At 41.1% G+C, this 25,519-nt stretch overlaps 1 protein-coding gene across 7 annotated transcripts in view; it reads right to left on the bottom strand.

Annotated features, from left to right (window-relative positions):
• Window positions 1–429: 429 nt before the first annotated feature.
• The window catches only part of FRY (FRY microtubule binding protein), a 425,215-nt gene continuing 400,125 nt past the window's right edge, over window positions 430–25,519 (bottom strand). For all 7 annotated transcript variants that reach the window (XM_079902875.1, XM_079902874.1, XM_079902876.1 and 4 more), the window contains 6 exons: window positions 24,157–24,306; window positions 22,887–22,985; window positions 20,729–20,812; window positions 6,293–6,403; window positions 2,584–2,786; window positions 430–1,947 (listed from right to left, as the gene is read on the bottom strand). In XM_079902875.1, coding sequence (XP_079759001.1) covers window positions 1,689–1,947; window positions 2,584–2,786; window positions 6,293–6,403; window positions 20,729–20,812; window positions 22,887–22,985; window positions 24,157–24,306 — 906 coding nt within the window. In that variant the 3' untranslated portion in view covers window positions 430–1,688. The remainder of the gene's footprint in view (window positions 1,948–2,583; window positions 2,787–6,292; window positions 6,404–20,728; window positions 20,813–22,886; window positions 22,986–24,156; window positions 24,307–25,519) is intronic.

Genomic DNA, 25,519 nt, shown 5'->3' with positions numbered 1-25,519 from the left:
AAAAAAATCTTGGGTCAGGCTCTGTTGCAGGGTACTTCTAGAAAATTACTACTTACGATTTAGTTGGTGCATGTTAGGAAAGCAAGTTATATTTGTTAATCTAAGAAGTATGAGTAGGAAGACCATAGAGATCAGATTGTTATGTGTCTCCATGACCCTGTTTTTTGAGTGGGGTGAAGAATAGATGGGTTTTGGTGAAAGAACAAAAACTCTTACTACTTTTTGCTGATCGTTATGGGTCTATTTCAGAATTTTAAGGATGACAACCTAATGATAGGTTATGGACAATTAGAGCTCTTGTTCTTCTCTGATTTCTCTCTTTGATCCCAGTGAGCACTGGGTGAGGGTCACAGTCTTTGGTGTCCACTTCAAGAGGTTACAGAGGCCTCCTGCTCCCAGGGTCACTGTACTGCCTCACAACCCCACTGGCTGCCATTCATGGAACACATATGAGTGTGGCACCCCACACACAAAACTATAAATGTGTCAACGGCAAAAATCTTCATTAAGCAGAAATAAAACCTGTGGTCAATATGTATTTTTTTCTTTTAGTCTAAAGAGAATATTAACCGAGATTACATCACAAAAACTTTAAATGTATTTACAGAGTGAATAAGTTACACAGATAAACTTTGAATGTTTCTAATGTGCAACAGGTTTACATGCACACAGCTAACACTTGACAGCATTAAGTTTAAGGAGAAAACGTAAGAATGGCCCTTTACATATATATTACAAATAAAATGACATTTCTTAAGAAAAGTGACAACTCATATTTTACCGTTATGATTCTACTTCCAGCTATCCAAACGGATATTAAAATATGCATGCGTAACAGGTGGAAAGACTTGGAATTTATAATGTTGAATGTCTTTAACTTTTTTCTACAAAATGGCCAAGTTGGTTAAAATTAACACTCATCATTCTGTAGTATAAATATGCTCATAAAAGCAACCTTATAGTAAAAAGCAGCCAAGATCCTTTAAAAAAAAGGTCTCTCTGGACCATTTTTGGTGCGAGGGTCCTAATCACAGACCCCTGCAAAGAGATCCAGGGCTTTCGAAACAGTAGCCTAGCAACATAAGAAAGGTACTTCATAGCAGCTCCTTTTAGATACAGTAATTGTATTCAAATTTCAGTGTACATTAAATTGTCCATTTACAATTCCCTTTTCACATATACAGGCTGTCAGCTTTTGACCGTCTTACAATTTTCAGTGGCCAGCTTCATTCTGCCTGCCCCTTCCTCAGCCCACCAAAAAAAGAAAAAAAAAAAAAGGAAAGAATGTACAAGTTTTAGAATATAAAATATTTTTAGCGAAGAAAACATTGCACTTTTGCCAATCTAAAATTGTTTCTAGAAAGGAAGGTACTGTGCAGAGTAGTCGGCTTTGGTATGCAATGGAAGTCACATCTTCAGTAGTGAGTTGCATTTGCTCAGTAAAATAACACATTTGTGCCACACAGCATGACGGATGGAGGTTGTTCCAGAATGTCCTATGCTACCTTGGTTCCTATAGTATTGCTACACGTGGGAAGTTCTGCCATCCTCTTTAGAAAAAGTTCTACAGGTAACAAGAGGGAGAACAGTCTGACCAAGCCTTTTGAAGGCCGAGAAGACACTGAATGACGTCACCCCAGCATGGCAGCACCCCCAGCTTGGCACCCATGGGGGACGGAAGGCTCCTGTCAGAGACTAGTGCCGGAAACACTGGAGTCTGGAAGGAAAGCAGTGAGGACCCGGTAGCTCTGGGCCCTGCGGATCATGTCCCGGATCTCCATGTTCAGCTCCATCAGCTTGGTGCAGATCTCGGTCAGGCTCTGGTTAGACCCCACCAGTGCGTAAGTACCTGTTTGTCCCAGAGTTTGATGACGGAAATAAATATTCAGTAGTGTCTGGACCTCATCGTCAGAACTGCTTCCAAAGATGTCATTGGGCCACAGACTTCTGCAGTCAGAAAAGAAGAGCAGATTAGAGGCACTATTATTCACAAGTTTGAGAGGTTATGAGTCTTTATTAGTATAAGAAAATTGCTCTTTTAACACAAAAGCTTTTGTTGAGATATAATTCACAAACTGTACAATTCAGCTATCTAAAATATATAGTTCTGTGGCTTTTTTAGTAATATTCAGAGTTGTGCAGACATCACATGATCAGTTTTAGAATATTGAATATTATTGGTTTTGATAAAATATCTAAAGTAAAAAAATATCAGAATGGAATCCCATAATCTTAAAATATTTATTTGCTATAGCATTCTGGTTACAATGAATGTGAATATACTATCAAAATGTAGGGAGAAAAAACCCAAAGAGGCTACATTCAAATAATTAGTTTTAAAATTATGTTAGCATATACTTTGAAGTGTTTGAACATTTTAGAGATGACCAGAACCAAAACCAACACTTCAAACAATAAGTCCTGAAATCTGATGTTTCTGGCATGGTAATGGGAAGGATCTGAGAAGGGTTTATATAAACATCTCGGTGTTCCTTCCGTAGTGATTTAGTCCCCAGCCATGACAAAGTAACTATTAGGCATGCATTTCCTTTAACCGTCTCTAAATAGAAATAGTAGCGTCACCTGCATTCCCGGATTTGCCGTAAAGCCTTGCCAAGTTCGTTGTTTTTCAAGCACTCGAGCATGGACTGGATGGCTGCTTCAGTGGACGTGAAGGTCGGCTCAGACCACGCCCCCTCTATGTAGAGAGGGTCGGCTGTGATGGCTGCAGTAGCCTCCTTCAGGTTTTTCTTTAGGTCACTCAGTTCCCTGGACATATTTAGCAGCTGTTAAAAAAAAAAAGTATTTTTACTGTATTTAGTTGCAGGCTGGATTTTACATCCCCAAAGTAAAAAAAAATTTGTATGAGGTCTGGTTAAGCAGAAGCTTAATATCTCGGTAAACTAAAATAGGACAGATGAAACCGTACTGCGTGGTATATGTAGGGTTATGGGGCTGAATGCATTGTATTCAACTATATCAACAGCTGGGATGCTCTCCTTATATAAAAGATTGACTCCTTTTAAAATGTCGTCTATTTAAGCAGAAGGGCATACGTAGAAGTAAAATGCACAAGAGAACAGGCTCGGTAGTTGGATAACGCTGGGTTTATTAGATGCCAGTTCTGCATTATTGACTACTGCATAGTCAAGTAAACAAACTTTTACGTGCCTTAGTTTTATCATCTGTGAGATTGAAGGTATTACCCACCTCTCAGGTTATTTTAAAGATTAAACAAACAGCTTGGCACAAAAGTGCCCAATAAATTTAATTATGAACACAGATGCTGTTTGAAGAATAAACTTTCTCCCTACTCCTATGCCACGGGAAAAGATGAAAGACATAATTTTAAGAGGGAGGAGGAAAAATCTCAATGTAATGTTAGTATTCATGTTACAAGTAAGAGATATTTTCCCTCAGAATTACTGGAACGAAAAGATTCTGAGCTGTTAAAAAGTAAATCATAAAGAGAACCTGTGTCACTTCTTAGTGCCTCCAAAGTGTACAGTGGAAGACAGCTCTTTTGCAGTTTGACCTCAAGAGCATTTAAAAGAAACTGAGATGAATTTAAAGGTTTTTTGTTTCCCTTTGTCATGTAAGCTGAGGATGCCCAGTTTCTTTGAAAAGTTGATTTACCCAGCATCTTTACCTGTTTTCATTCCCAGCCTGCTCACCGTACAAGGTATAGAACTGAAGCCCTCAAGGACTGTCTTCACACAGATGCCGATTAAATACAACTCTGTACTCCAGCCCCACGTTCAAAATTGAAGGAGGTAATCCTTTTACATAAGTTGTTAGAGTGTCTTAGACATATAGTTTTTAAGTGTGAAAGTGAATTTCTTATTTTAAATCTAGGTAATTTTTTTTTTTTTTTTTTTGCGGTACACAGGCCTCTCACTGTTGTGCTCTCTCCCGTTGCGGAGCACAGGCTCTGGATGCGCAGGCTCAGCGGCCATGGCTCACGGGCCCAGCCGCTCCGCGGCATGTGGGATCTTCCTGGACTGGGGCACGAACCCATGTCCCCTGCATCGGCAGGCAGACTCTCAACCACTGCGCCACCAGGGAAGCCCTAGGTAAGTTTTAAATTATGTGTGTGTAAAGTATTTAAAACTTACCTAGATTTAAAATAATTAAGGAAAAATTCACTTTAAATTTATTAGATTTAAAATAATTATATACACACACACAGTATGAAACATGTAATTTACTACTCTTAAGTGAAACGTGAATTACTTTTTTAATATGGAAAATGACATGTGAATTGCATGTGCATTGTCCTCTATTTTTGGAGCAGAGAATGGACTATGAGGGTTCGGTTCCTACTTTCCAGAAGAGTAAAGCTTATCTTGACAATGGGGCAAATCCCAGTCATCAACTGTCTTTTCTTTTATCTGATAATTTGTGATTCTGTGGAGGAAAACTCGTTTGTGAAGAGCTCTTCATAAACAACGATGTCTGACTCCTGTCTCCCTTGAAATTGGGATCTGTGAAAGGACAGTTGACCCTTGAGCAACTTGGGGTTAGAGGCACGGTCTAACTTCTGGTTCCACCCACCCACCCCCTCTCCCCCCGCCCCTAGAACTTAACTACTAACAGCCCCCTGTTGACCAGAAGCCTTATTGATAACACACAGTCCATTAATACATATTTTGTATGCTATATGTATGTCTACATATATTTTATGTAGTCACGACATATCTATTTCTAGGTATGTTTGTGAGATTTTTCAAATTTCCAATATATTTATTGAAAAAATCCACATAGGTAAGTGGACTCACAGTTCAAACTCATGTTGTTCAAGGGTGAACTGTATATTTAAAAACTATAGTCACTTTTCCTTTTTTCCACACTGAGTAATAATTATGGTTAAATGGCTGTCATTCTGTCTCCTCCTCCCCTACCCCCAACTCAGACATGAGGTTTCTAGGCTCCAGCCTCACTCCGCTGCTTGCAATGGGATTGTTTCATGGACTCATGACTGTTCCCTGACAGCACATCTGCACCTTTAGCAGCAGATCCTTGTATTTAACTACATGCAAGATGGGATCTAGCAGGCAGAGTCGGTCACTGACGAGCAGGCAGGAGCTGTGGATGTACAATTGTGTCAGGCCTCCTCCGACATCCCTGTCTTAGCTGTGGCACTGTGGTTACATAGCTCATCTGAGAGGGGACCTGAGCATCGTCCCCCACTCCTCCCGCCACAACCCCATCAGTTTCAGTGACCTTTTGTCCTAAAATATCTCCCACGTTTCCTCCCTCTCCTTACCTAGCACTTCTGTCCTAGTTCAAACTCTCACCTCTTATCTGAGCTATTTCAGCGGCCTCATAACTGACTGGTCTGTCTGTCTCCAGTCTAATTGTCACCAGATCCACCCTCCACATCCCTGCCGTGAAGATCTAACTAAAATACTCACAGGTGCAGCGTCTTGTGTGATCTCACCTTACTTATCTCTTCCGCCTTAGTCCATCGTTCCTTTTGGTTTGCATTTTATAGTCTAGCAATCCTCAATTGCCTGTACTTGTAGTTCCTCTCTCTTTCTCACTACCATGTTTATGCCCACGCTGTTGTTTCTTACTGGAACATTCCTCCTTACCCCCCACTTCATCTCTCTAATTCTAACTCATCCTTTAAGAATCAGGTGTGATCTCCAGAAAGTTTCCTCTTTCAACCTCCTTGTCTCCAGCTGAACTAGGCACTCACCCTCTGAGCTTCCACAATATCCAGTGTACACCACCATTATTTCATCTACTACACTGCAGTAGTATTTTTTCAAGTCTAGGAAAAATTTGGCTCACTCAGAAGCTGTATGCTCAAGTTACTTTACCTTTTACATTAAAAGTATTAATGCATCCGGATGCTAGGCAGAGCAGGGAAGCTGAAGAGAGTCAAACATCATGTAGTTATTTCCTTCTTACCTCAATGTAGGATCAAGTATGAACAGCTAGAGGTCAGAAAAACCGTAACACAAGGAACTTCTTCAAATAAGGATCCTCAGACACAGGGCCAGGGGGAGGCAAGTGAGGCCCTCGGCACAGCATTCAGGGAGGGGCTCACCCTGAAGGTCGTCCTTGTATTTTGTGTCCAGGTATGTCACTTGCCTCACCCTAGTCCTGGCACTGCCACGTGAGCATGGAAATAAATATAAGACACTGGTATTTAAGACTTGTGCTTGAGTGAAAGGATTATGTGGGAATAAAATCACTTGGACATTTATAAACTGGCAGGAGGAAGAACAAAAGGAAAGCAATGATACTCATGGCAGGACCTGGGGTCGGGAGTGGGCAGGCTCACCTCTGGCATGGAGCTGACTTCGTGCACCTGGCCGATGAGCTTACAGTACGACTGAAAAAGCAGCAGCAGCTGGAAGTGTAGCTTATACAGCCTCTGACACAGTTCCAGTTGCTAAAGAGAGAATTTGCATGGGAAGAAAGAGTTATTAAGGATCATTCTTGTATAGTAAGTGAAATCTTAGTGGAGATTAATGCACCTTTTTTTTTTTTAAATCAAGGAACCATAACTAGTTGTTACCATTCTAAATAAAACAGAACAATAAATCCAATCAATGACTATCAGTGAGAAATTCACTGTGTAATATAGAATAAAACAGCTCCTGGAGGATGACTAATTAGAAAGAAGTAGTAGCTAGCTATAAAGGGACTTAGTGAACTGCCAAATTTCCATTATATTCGCCAATTAAATTACAGGTTTAATATCTACAAATTATAACTGCAGTCTTATAAGCTATACATCTTTGAACACAATTTCTTTATTAAAGGTATATTTAAAAGGCACAGCATTAAGTGGTTCTAGGTGTTAAATTTATAAATTCAGCAGACACTTGGGAGATTATTCCTTGTGACAACTCTGGCTGACGTTTAGGGTGTAGGCACTCATCCTAAAGTCTGTGTAAACACAAGCGTCACGTGACTGTCTAAGGTGCTGCATCAGGTTTAATGATGATGCTTCTACTCAGTGCTCAACAAATTTGTTGAATTAAAGAGATATAAAAAGGGCCCGAAATGCTTACAAAAAGGAGAAATCATGAAAGCATGCAAAACTTTCTGTGGAAAGAACGTTAAAAAATATGCATACAAAATGGCCCTGGAACTCTATAGACACCTCTGGAATTGAAAATGTTTTCATTATACAGCTTACATGTACTGTAAGGGAAGAATAAACCATGAGTAATTCCAACACCAATGATCATAGCACTCTTTGAGCTGTATCTGCTCAATGGCCTCTAAACTTTGCCTGTCTTATCCCAAGAAAGGGTTAGCTCCTAGGTAGCAGATGGGATTCTGCTAGAGGAAAAGGACAGCCTTCACTAGATAGAATTTAATGGCTCAGCAGTCACCACTGAAAGTGGGTGAGATATGTGGCTTAAACCAAACACTTCACTGTTCAGTTTTCAAATGTGGTTAAGTAAGGATAAATAGGGCCTTTCTTTCACTAATGGACTACAAAGAACTCAGTAAGAATTGAGAGCCACTGACGTGACTTAAAATTGTTCCCCCCAAATCAGTTTAAGGAGAGCCACTGACGTGACTTAAAATTGTTCCCCCCAAATCAGTTTAAGGAGAGAAATGACAAGAATTTAAATTTAGGTTTTTAGGAAGCATATTCCATTAATAGTATTATTAACATACTCTTGACCCTAATTTTAAAAGTGACTAAAGTTCATGCTAAGACCATGCTGGATGGAGTTTTCTTTCTCCTCTCTCCCTGGCCCTTAGGGGGAAAAAGCAATTCTACTTAGATTTATTTGATCTCTCAATGCTGGTAACCAGCCTAAGTGTAAAGAAGTAGCTACACTCGTTTGCTAACCCAAACTAGATGTTTGGTTGTTTTAGTAACACATTTTATGATAATTTAAACTTGCCTTTGTGGAAACCTTTTCAAAATCTGGTATAAAAGACAACTGCCAGAGACTCTCAGACAAAAAAAGTATTGTTTAAAAACAAAATGTTACCTTTCACAATTTAGGGTGAAACCTAGATATGAAAACTCTGACTTTTCTAAGTGTCAGATAATGGTAGTTATTTCTAAAAATATTCTAGTGATAACATGAGAGTTCATAGCAACATAGGTTTCTACTTTGGGAGGAAAGCAGCCCAGAATGCTAATAAACTACATGTCTCAGTCTACCAAATAAAAGAAAATGAAACAAAAAAGGGAAAACATGCTAAGAGATATAATAGTAACAGTAAAAATAAGATTGTTATGGGTCCATGCCTAAATGGACAAAGAGTAGGAAAGAAAGTTAACTTACTGCAAGAGATTCCATTTGCTACACAGCAAGCATGGCACAGGAAACAAAGGAAAGGAAAGAAAGTACAGGGTCAGTGTAATGCATGCAACAGAAAGCACGGCCCTCTTCTAAGAGCAGAACCGTCAGCCGTCAGCCGTCAGCCGTATTAGCATCGCTTGCCCCAACGTGATAAATGGTTGCAAATGTTGTACCCATTCAACATGCACAGCAGTCCAGTTAAAAACAAGCTCTAATGGGAAACATGTCATTGAAAAAACATAATTTGTGATCTTTTAGATTCTCTGATTAGTTAATTTAGACTTTGTCAGTCTTGGAGACCATAAGTGAAAACTTATATTGCTTGAAGATTTTAGTGTTGAAATATGAATAGTAACATAGTAAACATAGTAAAACTGTGAGGAGACCAACTGATTAATCTGAAAGAACTACAGCCCCAAACAAATTACACTATTGCTAGGTTAAGGCAGAGTCTTTGATATGTTTGGCTTCATATCTACTATGCTATGACTATCCAATTAGCATAGAATATAATTAACAATCTAAGTGGCATTTTCTTTAGAGTCAGGTTGCCTTCCACGTTGAGAATATTTTACAGGACTGCTAGATATTGTTATTTCAAAGGACTGAACATTGTCTTTATACTCCCAAACAAGTGTGAGATATGACAATTAATCTTGCATTTTAGTTTTTATAATTTTTTTCCCCAGTAGACAATTTCTAAAAGTAATCTAGAACTGATGTTAGTCTAGAATATTATAAATTTGTAACTGGGCCATGTTACAGATTACACAACCCGAGGTATTTACTATTTTCAAGAAAACTTTAACTGTGCTAGAAGTTTTTATAACCAAACCTTATGCACTGAAAAACAATGTCACACAAGAAAGGAGTACAGGGCCAGAGTTTTAAGTCTACATATACAGAGTTGCCACTGTGAAGACTTTTTAGAAAACGTCAAATCTGATTGAAACGTTTAGTATGAACCTTAGTACATAACTGCTTATACCATGGAATTTACTTTGCAGAAGCATGGAATGAAGCAAGTGCTGAGTAAATTACATGGTCTTATGTGAAGAAAACGGCTATCTTTTTTACTGTTTTCCAAAAGAATGTTGTAATCCCAGGTCATCAAGTCAGTTAAAGAAAAATCTTCTCTGTTCAGTGAAGGCAAATGAGCCTGGTACCGAGGAATTTCATTGTCAACGAATTCCTTCCACTCCACGCTCAGGGCACACACTTGTGTTTCTTGGGAGACGGACAGCTTGATGAACACCAGTTCTCAGTGTCCTTCTTACACTCTCCTTTCTAGGTAGGCTAGTCCAAGCTGCATTGATATTTATTACCCCAGAATCTTTTCCTAGGCCACAGGCTTGGATGTAGTTTGCATTTAGAGTTCCAAAAAGATAGTGAAAAAAGCCTTTCAAGGAAAATATTAAAACTTCCCCCCCCCAAATATTTTCCGATATCCAGGTTTTAAAAATAATCCCTTTAGAAGTCTTTATAGATATATCTATGTTTTGGTGATTCAAGATCCTTTTGAAAATGTGGGAATCTGTTTTATTTGGTCACAAGGATTTTCTTCAAGCCCAGTTCCTGTACTCCTGATATGACTTGATTTATATATAAATTGGATTTAGAGGTATGTTTTCTGAAAATGAGAAAAAAAAATGTCAAGAAGTCAAGATGTTAAGAATTGATCATAGACAAGGTAGCTTAAAAGCCTAGAATCATCTAGTTCTTATTCATTAACAGTATCATAGGAGGAGCTTCAAGATGGTGGAAGAGTAAGACGTGGAGATCACCTTCCAAATACATCAGAAATACATCTACACGTGGAACAACTCCTACAGAACACCTACTGAATGCTGGCAGAAGACCTCAGACCTCCCAAAAGGTAAGAAACCCCCCACGTACCTGGGTAGGGCAAAAGATAAAAGAATAAACAGAGACAAAAGAATAGGGACGGGACCTGCACCAGTGGGAGGGAGCTGTGAAGGAGGAAAGCTTTCCACACACTAGGAGCCCCTTTGCGGGTGGAGACTGCGGGTGGCAGAGGGGGGATGCTTCGCAGCCGCGGAGGAGAGCACAGCAACAGGGGTGCGGGGAGCAAAGCGGAGAGATTCCTGCACAGAGGATTGGTGCCGACCAGCACTCACCAGGCCGAGAGGCTCGCCGCCGGGGCGGGCAGGGCTGGGAGCTGAGGCTCGGGCTTTGGAGGTCAGATCCCAGGGAGAGGACTGGGGTTGGCTGTGTGAACACAGCCTGAAGGGGGCTAGTGCACCACGGCTAGCCGGGAGGGAGTCCGGGAAAAGTCTGGAACTGCCTAAGAGGCAAGAGACCATTGTTTCTGGTGCCTGAGGAGAGGGGATTCAGAGCGCCGCTTAAACGAGCTCCAGAGACGGGCATGAGCCGCGGCTATCAGCGTGGACCCCAGAGACGGGCATGAGACGCTAAGGCTGCTGCTGCTGCCACCAAGAAGCCTGTGTGCGAGCACAGGTCACTTTCCACACCTCCCTTCCGGGGAGCCTGTGCAGCCTGCCACTGCCAGGGTCCCGTGATCCAGGGAGAACTTCCCCGGGAAAACACACACCGGCCTCTGTCGCTGCAGGTTCGCCCCTCATCCATACCCCTCCCTCCCCCGGGGCTTAATGAGCCGGAGCCCCCGAATCAGCTGCTCCTTTAACCCCATCCTGTCCGAGCAAAGAACAGATGCCCTCAGGCAACCTACACGCAGAGGCGGGGCCAAATCCAAAGCTGAGCCCCTGGGAGCTGTGAGAACAAAGAAGAGAAAGAGAAATATCTCCCCGCAGCCTCAGGAGCAGCGTATTAAATCTCCACAATCAACTTGATGTACCTGCACCTGTGGAATACCTGAATACACAAAGACAAAGAATCAACCCAAATTGAGGAGGTGGACTTTGAGAGCAAGACATATTATTTTTTTACCTTTTTCTCTTTTCATGAGTGTGTATGTGTACGCTTCTGTGTGTGATTTTGTCTGTATAGCTTTGCTTTTACCATTTCTCCTAGGGTTCTGCCTGTCCATATTATTTTCTTCATTACTTAAAAAATTTTTTTTCTTAACTATTTTTTATTTTAATAACTTTATTTTATTTTATTTTGCCTTCTTCCTTTCTTTTTCCCCCTTTTATTCTGAGCCATGTGGAGGACAGGCTCTTGGTGCTGCAGCCAGGAGTCAGGGCTGTGCCACTGAGGTGTGAGAGCCAAGTTCCAGACACTGGTCCACAAGAGACCTCCAAGCTCCATGTAATATCAAACGGAAAAAATCTCCCAGAGATCTCCATCTCAACGCCAAGACCCAGCTCCACTCAACGACCAGCAAGCTACAGTGCTGGACACACTATGCCAAACAACTAGCAAGACAGGAACACAACCCCACCCATTAGCACAGAGGCTGCCTAAAATCATAATACGGCCACAGACACCCCAAAACACACCACCAGACGTGGACCTGCCCACCAGAAATACAAGATCCAGCCTCATCCACCAGAACACAGGCACTAGTCCCCTCCACCAGGAAGCCTACACAACCCACTGAAACAACCTTAACCACTGGGGACAGACATCAAAAACAATGGGAACTACGAACTTGCAGCCTGCAAAAATGAGACCCCAAATACAGTAAGTTAAGCAAAATGTGAAGACAAACACACAGCAGATGAAGGAACTAGGCAGAAGCCCACCAGACCTAACAAATGAAGAGGAAATAGGCAGTCTACCTGAAAAAGAATTCAGAGTAATGATAGTAAAGATGATCCAAAATCTTGGAAACAGAATGGAGAAAATACAAGAAACGTTTAACAAGGACCTAGAAGAACTAAAGAGCAAACAAACAGTGATGAACAACACAATAAATGAAATTAAAAATTCTCTAGAAGGGATCAATAGCAGAATAACTGAGGCAGAAGAACGGATAAGGGACCTGGAAGATAAAATACTGGAAATAACTACTGCAGAGCAGAATAAAGAAAAAAGAATGAAAAGAATTGAGGACAGTCTCAGAGACGTTTGGGACAACATTAAACACACCAATATTTGAATTATAGGGGTCCCAGAAGAAGAAGAGAAAAAGAAAGGGACTGAGAAAATATTTGAAGAGATTATAGTTGAAAACTTGCCTAATATGGGAAAGGAAAGAGTTAATCAAGTCCAGGAAGCACAGGGAGTCCCACACAGGATAAATCCAAGGAGAAACACACCAAGACACATATTAATCAACCTATCAAAAAATAAATACAAAGAAAAAATATTAAAAGCAGCAAGGGAAAAACAACAAATAACATACAAGGGAATCCCCATAAGGTTAACAGCTTATCTTTCAGCAGAAACTCTGCAAGCCAGAAGGAACTAGCAGGACATATTTAAAGTGATGAAGGAGAAAAACCTACAACCAAGATCACTCTACCCAGCAAGGATCTCATTCAGATTTGATGGAGAAATTAAAACCTTTACAGACAAGCAAAAGCTAAGAGAATTTATCACCACCAAACCAGCTTTACAACAAATGCTAAAGGAACTTTTCTAGGCAGGAAACACAAGATAAGGAAAAGACCTACAATAATAAACCCAAAACACTTAAGAAAATGGTAATAGGAACGTACATATAGATAATTACCTTAAATGTAAATGGAATAGATGCTCCCACCAGAAGACACAGACTGGCTGAATGGATACAAAAACAAGACCCATCTATATGCTGTCTACAAGAGACCCACTTCAGACCTAGGGACACATACAGACTGAAAGTGAGGGGATGGAAAAAGATATTCCATGCAAATGGAAATCGAAAGAAAGCTGGAGTAGCAATTCTCATATCAGACAAAATAGACGTTAAAATAAAGCCTATTATAAGAGACAAAGGACACTACATAATGATCAAGGGATCGATCCAAGAAGAAGATATAACAATTGTAAATATTTATGCACCCAGAATAGGAACACCTCAATACATAAGGCAAATACTAACAGCCATAAAAGGGGAAATCGACAGTAACACAATCATAGAAGGGGACTTTAACATGCCACTTTCACCAATGGACAGATCATCCAAAATGAAAATAAATAAGGAAATACAAGCTTTAAATGATACATTAAACAAGATGGACTTAATTGATATTTATAGGACATTCCATTCAAAAACAACAGAATCCACTTTCTTCTCAAGTGCTCATAGAACATTCTCCAGGATAGATCATACCTTGGGTCACAAATAAAGCCTTGGTAAATTTAAGAAAATTGAAATCGTATCAAGTATCTTTTCCGACCACAATGCTATGAGACTAGATATCAATTACAGGAAAAAATCTGAAAGAAATACAAACACATGGAGGTTAAACAACACACTACTTAATAACCAAGAGATCACTGAAGAAATCAAAAAATACTTAGAAACAAATGACAATGAAAACACAATGACCCAAAACCTATGGGATGCAGCAAAAGCAGTTCTAAGAGGGAAGTTTATAGCAATACAGTCCTACCTTAGGAAACAAGAAACATCTCAAACAACCTAACCTTACACCTAAAGCAATTAGAGAAAGAACAAAAGAACCCCAAAGTTAGCAGAAGGAAAGAAATCATAAGGATCAGATCAGAAATAAATGAAAAAGAAATGTAGGAAACGACAGCAAAGATCAATAAAAGTAAAAGCTGGTTCTTTGAGAAGATAAACAAAATTGATAAACCATTAGCCAGACTTCTCAAGAAAAAGAGGGAGAGGACTCAAATCAATAGAATTAGAAATGAAAAAGGAGAAGTAACAACTGACACTGCAGAAATACAAAGGATCATGAGAGATTACTACAAGCAACTCTATGCCAATAAAATGGACAACCTGGAAGAAATGGACAAATTCTTAGAAATGCATGACCTGCCGAGAATGAACTAGGAAGAAATAGAAAATATGAACATACCATCACAAGCACTGAAATTGAAACTGTGATTAAAAATCTTGCAACAAACAAAAGCCCAGGACCAGATGGCTTCACAAGGCAAATTCTATCAAATATTTAGAGAAGAGCTCACACCTATCCTTCTCAAACTCTTCCAAAATATAGCGGAGGGTGGAACACTCCCAAACTCATTCTACGAGGCCACCATCACCCTGATACCAAAACCAGACAAAGATGTCACAAAGAAAGAAAAGTGCAGGCCAGTATCACTGATGAACATAGATGCAAAAATCCTCAACAAAATACTAGTAGACAGAATCCAACAGCACATTAAAAGGATCATACAGCATGATCAAGTGTGGTTTATTCCAGGAAAGCAAGGATTCTTCAATATATGCAGATCAATCAACGTGATACACCATATTAACAAGTTGAAGGAGAAAAACCATATGATAAGCTCAACAGATGCAGAGAAAGCTTTCGACAAAAGTCAACACCCATTTATGATTAAAAGCCTCCCAGAAAGTAGGCATAGAGGGAACTTTCCTCAACATGATAAAGGCCATATATGACAAACCCACAGCCAACATCGTCCTCAACGGTGAAAAACTGAAACCATTTCCACTAAGATCAGGAACAAGACAAGGTTGCCCACTCTAACCACTACTATTCAATATTGTTTTGGAAGTTTTAGCCACAGCAATCAGACAAGAGGCAGAAATAAAGGAATCCAAATCAGAAAGAAGTAAAGCTGTCACTGTTTGCAGATGACATGATCCTCTACATAGAGAATCCTAATGATGCTACCAGAAAACTACTAGAGCTAATCAATGAGTTTGTTAAAGTAGCGGATACAAAATTAATGCCCAGAAATCTCTTGCATTCCTATACGGTAATGATGAAAAATCTGAAAGTGAAATTAAGAAAACACTCCCATTTACCATTGCAACAAAAAGAAAAAATATCTTGGAATAAACCTTCCTAAGGAGACAAAAGACCTGTATGCAGAAAATTATAAGACACTGATGAAAGAAATTAAAGATGATACAAACAGATGGAGAGATATACCATGTTCTTGGATTGGAAGAATCAACATTGTGAAAATGACTATACTACCCAAAGCAATCTACAGATTCAATACAATCCCTATCAAACTACCACTGGCATTTTTCACAGAACTAGAACAAAAAATTTCACTATTTGTATGGAAACACAAAAGACCCCAAATAGCCAAAGCAATCTTGAGAAAGAAAAACGGGGCTGGAGGAATCAGGCTCCCTGACTTCAGACTATACTGCAAAGCTATAGTAATCAAGACAGTATGGTACTGGCATAAAAACAGAAATATGGATCAATGGAACAGGATAGAAAGCCCAGAGATAAACCCACACACATATGGTCACCTTATCTTTGATAAAGTAGGCAAGAATATACAGTGGAGAAAACACAGCCTCTTCAATAAGTGGTGCTGGGAAAACTGGACAGCTACATGTAAAAGAATGAAATTAGAACATTCTCTAACACCACACACAAAAAAAACTCAAAATGGATTAAAGACCTAAATGTAAGGCCAGACACCATCAAACTCTTAGAGGAAAACATAGGCAGAACACTCTATGACATAAATCACAGCAAGATCCTTTTTGACCCACCTCCTAGAGAAATGGAAATAAAAACAAAAATAAACAAATGGGACCTAATGGAACTTCAAAGCTTTTGCACAGCAAAGCAAACCATAAACAAGACGAAAAGACAACCCTCAGAACGGGAGAAAATATTTGCAAATGAAGCAACTAACAAAGGATTAATCTCCAAAAGATACAAGCAATTCATGCAGCTCAATATCAGAAAAACAAACAACCCAATCCAAAAATGGGCAGAAGACCTAAATAGACATTCTTCCAAAGAAGATATAGATTGCCAACAAACACATGAAAGAATGCTCAACATCATTAATCGTTAGAGATATGCAAATCAAAACTACAATGACATCAGTCAGAATGGCCATCATCAAAAAATCTAGAAACAATAAATGCTGGAGAGGGTGTGGAGAAAAGGGAACCCTCTTGCACCATTGGGGGGAATGTAAATTGATACAGCCACTATGGAGAACATTATGGAGATTCCTTAAAAAACTAAAAATAGAACTACCATACGACCCAGCAATCCCACTACTGGGCATATACCCTGAGAAAACCATATTTCAAAAAGAGTCATGTACCAAAATGTTCATTGCAGCTCTATTTACAATAGCCAGGACATGGAAGCAACCTAAGTGTCCATCAACAGATGAATGGATAAAGAAGATGTGGCACATATATATAATGGAATTATATAACTCAGCCCTAAATAGGAACGAAACTGAGTTATTTGTAGTGAGGTGGATGGACCTAGAGACTATCATACAGAGTGAAGTAAGTCAGAAAGAGAAGAACAAATACCGTATGCTAACACATATATATGGAATCTAAAAAAGAAAAAAAAAGGGTCAGAAGAACCTAGGGGCAAGACGTGAATAAAGATTCAGACCTACTAGAGAATGGACTTGAGGATACAGGGAGTGGGAAGGGTAAGCTGGGACAAAGTGATAGAGTGGTATAGACATATATACGCTACCAAACAAAATAGATAGCTAGTGGGAGGCAGCCGCATAGCACAGGGAGATCAGCTTGGTGCTTTGTGACCACCTAGAGGGGTGGGATAGGGAGGGTGGGAGGGAGACGCAAGTGGGAAGAGAGATGGGGACATATGTATATGTATAACTGATTCACTTTGTTATAAAGCAGAGGCTGACACACCATTTTAAAGCAATTATACTCCAATAAAGATGTTAAAAAAAAAAAAAGCATAGCCACTCTTGTTTCTCTGTATTCTGCTCTGAATCCAGTTCTTTGCTTATGATGTAGCCAGTTAGGTAAAAATCTGAGAGATTTTCGACATCAGAAGATAAGTCACAGTATACTATACTATATTAACTATAATTTTCATCATGCTTAATCTCTGAAAGTCACTGGTTTAAACTAAATTGGATAAAATTTAGAAAATCTAGCCAATTGTTGAAGCTTTCCTACTCAGTATTACATAGATGCATGCAATCTCCTAAGCAGGTGGGTACAATACGTACTCACCTGGTGCTAAAATCACTTGGCTCTGGCACATTCATGACCATTGCATTATATTTGTTGAGTAGGTTTTGGACCTTGGTCATGAATATCTTTCGAAGATTTGAAAGATAAATACCTTTAAGCCTCTAATACAGATTACACACTCTGACGTATTTACTATTTTCAAGAAAACTTTCATTTCAGCAGACATTTCCTTACTCAGTCTAGAGAAGAGATTCCTTATAGCAAAGGACTGATTGACTGTATCCGAAGGATAATGTTTAATGGGTTACAGTTTAGCTGGAGAAACATCTCGTCTTGTTCAACATTTAGCTTTTTGCTCAATTTGTAGAAAAACAGAGGTTGCAGCCTTCTCTCATTCTTGGTTAGACAGGGATAGGAAATACACAGCTAAGAGGGGTACTGTCCAAGACGACTCTAAGATGGTCTGAATATAATAAGAAAATGTATTGCGGCTACATGTAAACTCTTGTACTTGAGTCCAAAGAGTCGAATGTTCAATTAGTGCTCAGAAATAGCTGTGGAATTAAGAGTGCGTCAACTAAAATCACTTATGGCAAATGAAGTGGCAACCTCTCTAGCTTCCCCAGGGCCAGCCCTGCAGAACCGGGGAGGTGAGCTGTGCTAACTCGCCTTAGGGTCAAGGCCAATGCCACTGCCTGGAGAGCCCAGAGCTGAGATGCTTCACCGTGTCCTACGTTTCCGTGAACTTAAACTCCCCAGCAGCAGCCGCTCCAGGATGAATTCCGCGGGTGACAGGAGAGGTCACCGCAAACCACAATCCTTATATAGAGGTGCTGGCTTTAAGTCATGAAGAGACCTGTCTCGCTGGGTGTGTGCAGGCGGAGAAGACACTGGTACAGCAGCGTCTGCCAAGGAGCTGCCCTCACGACAGGCGCGACTCACACGCCCGCCTTGTTCTACATCTTATTTGCTGTGCACCGTGCCTCATTCTAGGAGAACGGGTATTGTAGTCACCAAGTAGCCTAAATTACTGACTAATCATACCTGTCTTAACAAAAGAAGCCTTCCCTCCAAAATACTTCCCATGTATTAGAAGCACTTTTCTCAGGAACACTGTTCTGTTGTTTTGTACACACGCTACAACGACTCCTCCAAGGCCCCCTCAGGGAGTGAGGCCAGCACACGGGCCCTAGCATCTTATATACGCAGAGACTGTTCTCACTGCGGCAAAGAGGAACACTCCTGTTTTTCTTGAAAGGCACAGTTCTATTTAGCTTTCACTTCCCCATTGTGGGGCCTTAGGTGCAAAGGCACATGTTTCTATTATAAAGACAAGAACATCCTGATGACTGGCACCTGGCTCTTGCCGGCAGGGTCGGGAACTCTGTGCACAGTGGACGGTGGAGAGCCGACCAGCCCAAGGTCGCTGCTGCCACTTTAGGAAGGCAGGCCTGGTGTTGCTACCTCTTTTTTCTCTTTTTTCAAGAGATGCCAGGAATGCTGTTTTGAGCGTACGTGTGAACAATTTTAAGTTTAAACTGTTGGGTCCAATTTAAATTGTACAAGCTGAATAAAACATGTCTGAATTGGTTACAGCTTACAGGCTACCAGTGTGTAACCTTTCCTCATTACCTTGATGTCTACAACTTCATGTTGAGAATAGAAGAAAAATCAGAAAATAAATATTCAGCATCCAACAAAGAGCTATATTCTGTTCCACAAACAATTCCACAGCAATTTCTCACTTACGTTACCAGTTAAGAATGACTAGAAATCAGCTGGTGGCAAAGACCAGACCGGTTGGGGTAGGGCTTGGGGTGGGAACACTTCACACGCCTATCTGTACTTGGTCACCATCTCTGGCCGACTGACATCTCTAACTGCTCAAGAGTTTGCTAGGTTTAGTAAGGTAAGTACTATTCCATAAAGTCCACGCTTCTCTGAAATAGAATACACACGTGGAATAAGTTTTGGCATGTTGACTTCGCAATTTATATCCAGACATAGATTCTTCAAGTTAAAGCTCACTTCCTGTCTCCCCCTTCCACTTGTCCCCATGCAAAGGGTGCTCAGAATAATTGGCAACTTCAGACTATTCCAGAAGATAGAGAATCTGACTTAAAAAAGAGAGTTGGAGTGAATCAATGGAGGGTAAGCAGTGCTCTGAGGTCAAACATCTGTTGGGTTTTGCTTTGGGATGGAAGCCAAATGATAGCTCTAATCAGAAAAATAATCTCTCTTCCAACTCTGGATATAAGATCAATATTGAGATGGACTGACACTGTCATTTCTCCTCAAGGCCCACCCTGGAAACGATTTCTCATCCTCTGAAGGATGCGCACTCTAACGGGCTTTTCTAGGTGTGACAATGTAATTACAAGGTGACCTCTCTGCCTAGACCCATCAGCAGCCCCCTAACTTGTCTTCCCAAATCCACTCTTGTCCACTTCCGTCCATTTCCACAGCAGAGTGGGCGAGCCCCACTCTGATCACACCCACCTCTTACAACTTTTAATTGCCCACCATTGCTGTTAAGATAAGCACCCAAAGCCCTGCACGGTCTGGCTTGTGCAGCTTCTTCAGACTCAGACTTTTCTCCCTGTCACTGTCTACACGCTCAGCCCCACAGGCTCTCGTCCGTCCTTGGAAAGGGGCAGGTTCCCTCCTGCCTCGGGGCCTTCGCATACCCACCCCCCTGCACTAGCTCAGAGCCGAGATCTTCACTTAGATGGTACCTTGTGGAGAAGCCATCCCAGACCTGCCCTCCTGGTAGGCCAGGTTCTCTTCTGTATTCTTTCATAGCTTTACTGTTCCTTCCTTTCCTTAAGGGCACTTGTCACGGTTTACACGTGTATGACTGTTGGTTAACGTCCATCTCCCTGAACAGATCAGAAGCTCCACCCAGAGCAGAATTCACTGTTGTACCCACCACGGGGGTCACGGGAGTAACTGCAGAATTGAATGATCTTAATCTGTTCACACTTTTCTGCCCAGTTTCCCTTACAATATGACGTACGTTTATAAGCCAGCTGGTCTGAGGTGTGTACTTAAAGCAATTCTAAATGAGGAAAAAAAAAGTCTGAGTGATTGCTGAAAGGTCAACAAAGACTTTCTTCATTGAAGGAACTAAGTGGTTCAGTGAAGAATTAATGAAATTTGGTTTTATATTCTGAATGAAGAATAGATTTATTAGGAAATGGTTAGTATAGTTAGTGTCGAGCAGAAAGGTTATTTTTATACTTCTACTTTTCCAAAAAGAAGACCGCCCGTCCCAAATCCCATCAACACAGTCATGCTTGGTGCCAATGTCATTCTTTCTTACTCTAGAGGTGTCATGTGAATGTATGGGATGACTCATTCTGCCTCTTCCTTTTTCAAGTTCCACGCTTCTTGGGTAGATCAACACCAACACACAGTCAGAGCACAGAAAAGATAAACTCTAACAGGCTTTTATTACCTTTTCTTCTGAGTCCCCTGGTTGACAGGTAATTACTCCATCTCTTGATCCTCCTGCAAATGTTGCCTTACAGTTTGCAAGCCACTGTTGTCAGAAAGAGATACAGACATAGGTAAATTCAGTGATGTCCTAAGAATGTTCTTACAATCAATTCTGTCAGGAAAAATAGATTAAGCTTCTAATCACAGTAAAATAAAATTTTTATATAACGACTTTTGGAAAACTTTTTGGTTAAAGATTAATAATTTGAAATTAAAATATCTGCTTAGATGGGTTCAGTGATGGTCATTTAAAAATTTCAACATTTATCATTTCAGTGTTGTGATGTATCACCCTGAAGAATGGTTTCACCAGACCATTCCAAATTTATGTATAGATTAAATTCACATATGGTTAGAAACCTTTCATACGACTGAGGTTAGGAGACAGGTCCAACACTTCCTCGCAGGCTGGGTCATCCTGGACAATGCATCCTGACTCATGGAACACCTTCTCCTCTGTTATTTTGAGGTGGCTTCTGGGAGGCAGGTCTATTTCACTGTAAGAAAGGCTATTATAGTAATAGCCCAGCTATTTAAAGATTGTGCCAGTCTTAAGTATCTGGAATAGTAACTAGTATAGATGTGAAAGGAACCTTTGGGCAGAAAACAATAAGCACTGAAGAACGGAAACTCACACTTGACATCAAAAGACTGGCTCGTTCACCAACCAGAATGAAAGGATTACTTTTATTAACTGATGACTGAGAAGCTGGAAATCAATGACAGCGAAAGAGCCACAGAAATAGAAGACAAAGGGAATTGTTGCAGTAGAATGTCAGAACTCTCTTTGACAGGTCATGAGATAAGAACAACAAGAAACAAAAACCCAGTAACTTTAGAATGAATATCTTCTATGTATGATGCACTTGTGCTGGGCAGTTTACATATATTATTTCTATTTTAAAGGCAATATCGTGTTGTGGTTGCGAGCATGGACCTTTGAATCCCACAGACCTGGGTTTCAATACCGCTATGCTACCTCCTAGCTAATGAGAATAATAATAGCAACTCCCAGGGTAGTTGTAAGCATTACATGATTTAAGTTAAGAGATGTAACTTATCAGGTTGTTGGATACATAGAAAGGACTCAGGAAATGACAACTGCTATGACCGTTATAATCGTTATGTTCTTACAACAGTTCTGCAAATTACTATTATCACTGTCTTATAGATGATGAATCTGAGATGAGAGGAGGTAACTTACCCAAGGTCACTAACCCTTAAGTAACTGAGCTGCAATTTGAACTCAAGTCCATCTGACTTAAAAATCCATGCTCTTTTTACAGTGACTGGTATATGATAGGAAGTGCTCCATGGAAATTACACATGGAAGTTGTTGGAAATCAGGGGGTTTGCATGGATGGTTTCTGAATCACTTCTGGCTCTAACATTTTACAAATTACATCTTTGAAGGAAGAAAAAAGTAAAGAGCAGGAGCCGAGGCCAAGAGAAACCACGGAGGCGGAGAAGCAGCTACCGAGAGTGGTTAAAAGGAGAAGAGAGGGGCTTCCCTGGCGGCGCAGTGGTTGAGAGTCCGCCTGCCGATGCAGGGGACATGGGTTCGTGCCCCGGTCCGGGAAGATCCCACATGCTGCGGAGCGGCTGGGCCCGTGAGCCATGGCCGCTGAGCCTGCACTTCCGGAGCCTGTGCTCCACAACGGGAGAGGCCACAGCAGTGAGAGGCCCGCGTACCGCAAAAAAAAAAAAAAAAGGAGAAGAGAGATGAGATCCGTCTCAACCAGTTTTGGGTGAGGCGAACACTGGAAGGAAGTAATTAACAATTTTAAATTTCTGAGAAAAGAAAAGTTATAATGTTGATAAACTGACATATTAAGCAGATACCCACTTTCCCCAATTTCTTGGTAGGGAAATTATAGGGCTAAAATCGAAAGCTGAAAAATTTCTCTTTTGTAGGTATAATTTTTATATAATCCATAGTACTGACAGTTCTGCCACCATTAAGCTGGAACTGTAGTCCTTCACAGAAGAATAGATGAAATCTGTCTTCTCCCAAAAGAGCCTCTCTTGGGTAAATCACATCGCCTCCCAAGAGCTCACAGTGGTTGGGTTCATTTGGTTTTAACTAAATGTATATGCACAGAAACATAAAAGCTTACTGAGAGGGTGGCCTCTTTTCTGTTGTTGTAGGTGTCCAAATATTCTTGCAGTTCCAAAACACTGAACTTGAGCTTGTCCAAAAGTCCACAAGAAAGGAGCTAAAGACAGCAAAATAATTTGTATTAAAACAACTTCCAGAGAGACATCTAGACAAAGGCATGGCTATGCAGAGAGAAAAGAGAAGTATATTTAGATGTAAAGTGTGGGGCGGGGGGGTTGGTAGCATCCATTTTAATAAGCTGTGCAGTTTGTAATTTAGCTCCACTATCAGCGGCAATTGCATTGGATACTGCTAATCAAAATCTCCTGTGAAAATATCCATCTTCCCCATGTCAGTATAGACGGACAAATCTTAACAAGTATTCCACAGAAGCCCACATTAAGATACAGCACCGTTTTATGCATGGATTCTAGTGTCTTCATCCAGTAATACTCCAAGCAATGTGAAGACAGACCGCCAAATAGGTTTTCAAACTGATTTTGTATTTAATCTGTACTTTAAATCATTAGTATTACATTTATAAAGTCACGATTCAGCAGTCAGCCAGGGACTGTTTTAATCATCCTTTAAACCAGCGGTCCCCAACCTTTTAGGCACCAGGGACCGGTTTCGTGGAAGACGATTTTTCCGCAGACGGGGTGGGGTGGGTGGGGAAGGGGTGGTCCAGGCAGTAATGTGAGCCGTGGGGAGCGGCAGATGGAGCTTCGCTCACCCGCCCGCCCACCCGCCGCCTACCTCGACTCTATGGCCTGGTTCCTAACAGGCTGTGGACTGGCACCGGTCCACGGCCTGGGGGTTGGGGACTCCTGCTTTTAAACTCATCATTTGCAGTTCGGCTGGACGAATCCATCCAGAGGGCATTTAGTCTCTTGGAAGTAGGGAAAGTGGTAGCATCGTTGCCTCTGGGGACCCATCCGCCTAGCCAACCTGGCATCGTGGGGACTGGCTAGGTCTGCTCTGGGGGGCTAGCTCACCATATTCTCAGCCTTCAAAGTCAAGAGTCATCGGAGAGAAGCGACAAGGCCGCGAAGGGAGCACAGAGGGGGTCCTCCTCCTGATTCCCTGCAGTGACTGCCCTGGCTTGGGCTGGCCATGCAGAGTCATTCCTGTGCCGGCCCAGGCCTCTGGGACTCATAGAACAACAGAGCGCTGCTCGCAAACACTAAGAGTGTCTTTCAAACAAACCACAACACACGTGTGCTTCCCTGAAGTTCCATACCATCAGCTGGGCAGGCCATTTGCCGCGGGAGCAGGCCTGAGATACTCACGGTCTCGGCGTCCACGAAAAGCGTGGGGCACTCGGAGCAGGAGGTGAGCATCTGGGAAGAGCTGACGAACTTGGATCCGATGCCCCGGAGGTTGTCTCCAAGGTAACTGGCCGCATCACAGGTTAGGAAGCAGAACCTTTTCTGAATATTCTGAAAGGCAACATAATTACTATTTGTAAACGGCCACGTTTTAACTTTTGTACTAGAAAAAACTATTTTCTAATCTTCATAAAGCTATCAAATGAGCACAGGTCCTCCATGTAGTGGCGGGGGGGTGACAGGGGCAGAGTGAATGTCTTAAGTCAAGTGAGTAATCACCCAGTGTGAACAAAGTTTCTTCCTAAAATGTCATTTCCCAATGCGTGGGAGCTCATAGAATCTTTTAAATAAATGCTGCTTTTGCTTTTTGCTGACTGTCAGCGCCGGTCGGCAGCCTGAGTCTGCCTAGCGTGTTTGTCAGATGAGTGAGAATTTTTGAGATTATTTCAATGTGGGTGAGAAGAAAAAGGTCATGAGATATAATCTGTTTCCCAAGATCACAGCTCCCTGAGATAGAGCACTAAAATGGGCCATAAAGCCTCTGACGAATGAAAGAGTAAATTCATGGGACCTGTCTCCCTGTGAGAGCGCCTCTGATTAGGAGTCTGTAACTGTCCGATAGCTTTGCACACATCAACTCATCAATCCTCACAACCAAGTGAAGGAACTGAGGTTAAGAGAGGTTAAAGGACTCAAGGTCATGCAGCTAGTAAGTGAAAGAGTAAGGATGAGCTTGACTTCTAAGTTCATATCCCTTCCATTAACCTATAATGCTTCCTAAATGTTACTATTCCCCCTACACTGCCTGAAGAAAAACCATAATTGGGAAGAATCTGACTCACTGGGCCTGTGTCAGTGCCAAAATGAGAACATTTTTAGCCCCAACTTCCAACACACAACACCTTTAACAAAGGAACAAAATATTTAACCAAAAAATAATTCTGGTTGTAGGCACTGGCTTTCCCCCAAGAGATGTCGTACCTTTTGAGTTGGAGAACCTAAGCCACGAGAAATCCTCTCTGCCCTGTTATGGGGAAATTAGCAGGTCCCCAAAACAGCAGCAGGCTCTTGGTTCCTTACAAGTTATACTAGAAAAATGCCTACCATGTTGCATATTGTTTATTTTTTATTTAATACCTCTGAGAATCTTGTTATAACACATAACATACGTATGCCTTTATGGTGTTTTTAGTTTTATGTGCAATTAAAAAAAAACTTGACAGAATGTTGCTGCTGAAAGGAACAGGAAATGCCACGTGTCACCAGCTAGTGGAGTGGCAGAGCCGGGAGTAGGATCCAGGTCCTGCAAATAGTTTGGTTTCTT

Source organism: Stenella coeruleoalba, assembly GCF_951394435.1.
Source record: "Stenella coeruleoalba genome assembly, chromosome: 18".
Lineage (NCBI taxonomy): Eukaryota > Metazoa > Chordata > Mammalia > Artiodactyla > Delphinidae > Stenella > Stenella coeruleoalba.
Note: the sequence above shows the minus strand (reverse complement) of the source record. Positions and strands in the feature narration are given on the sequence as shown.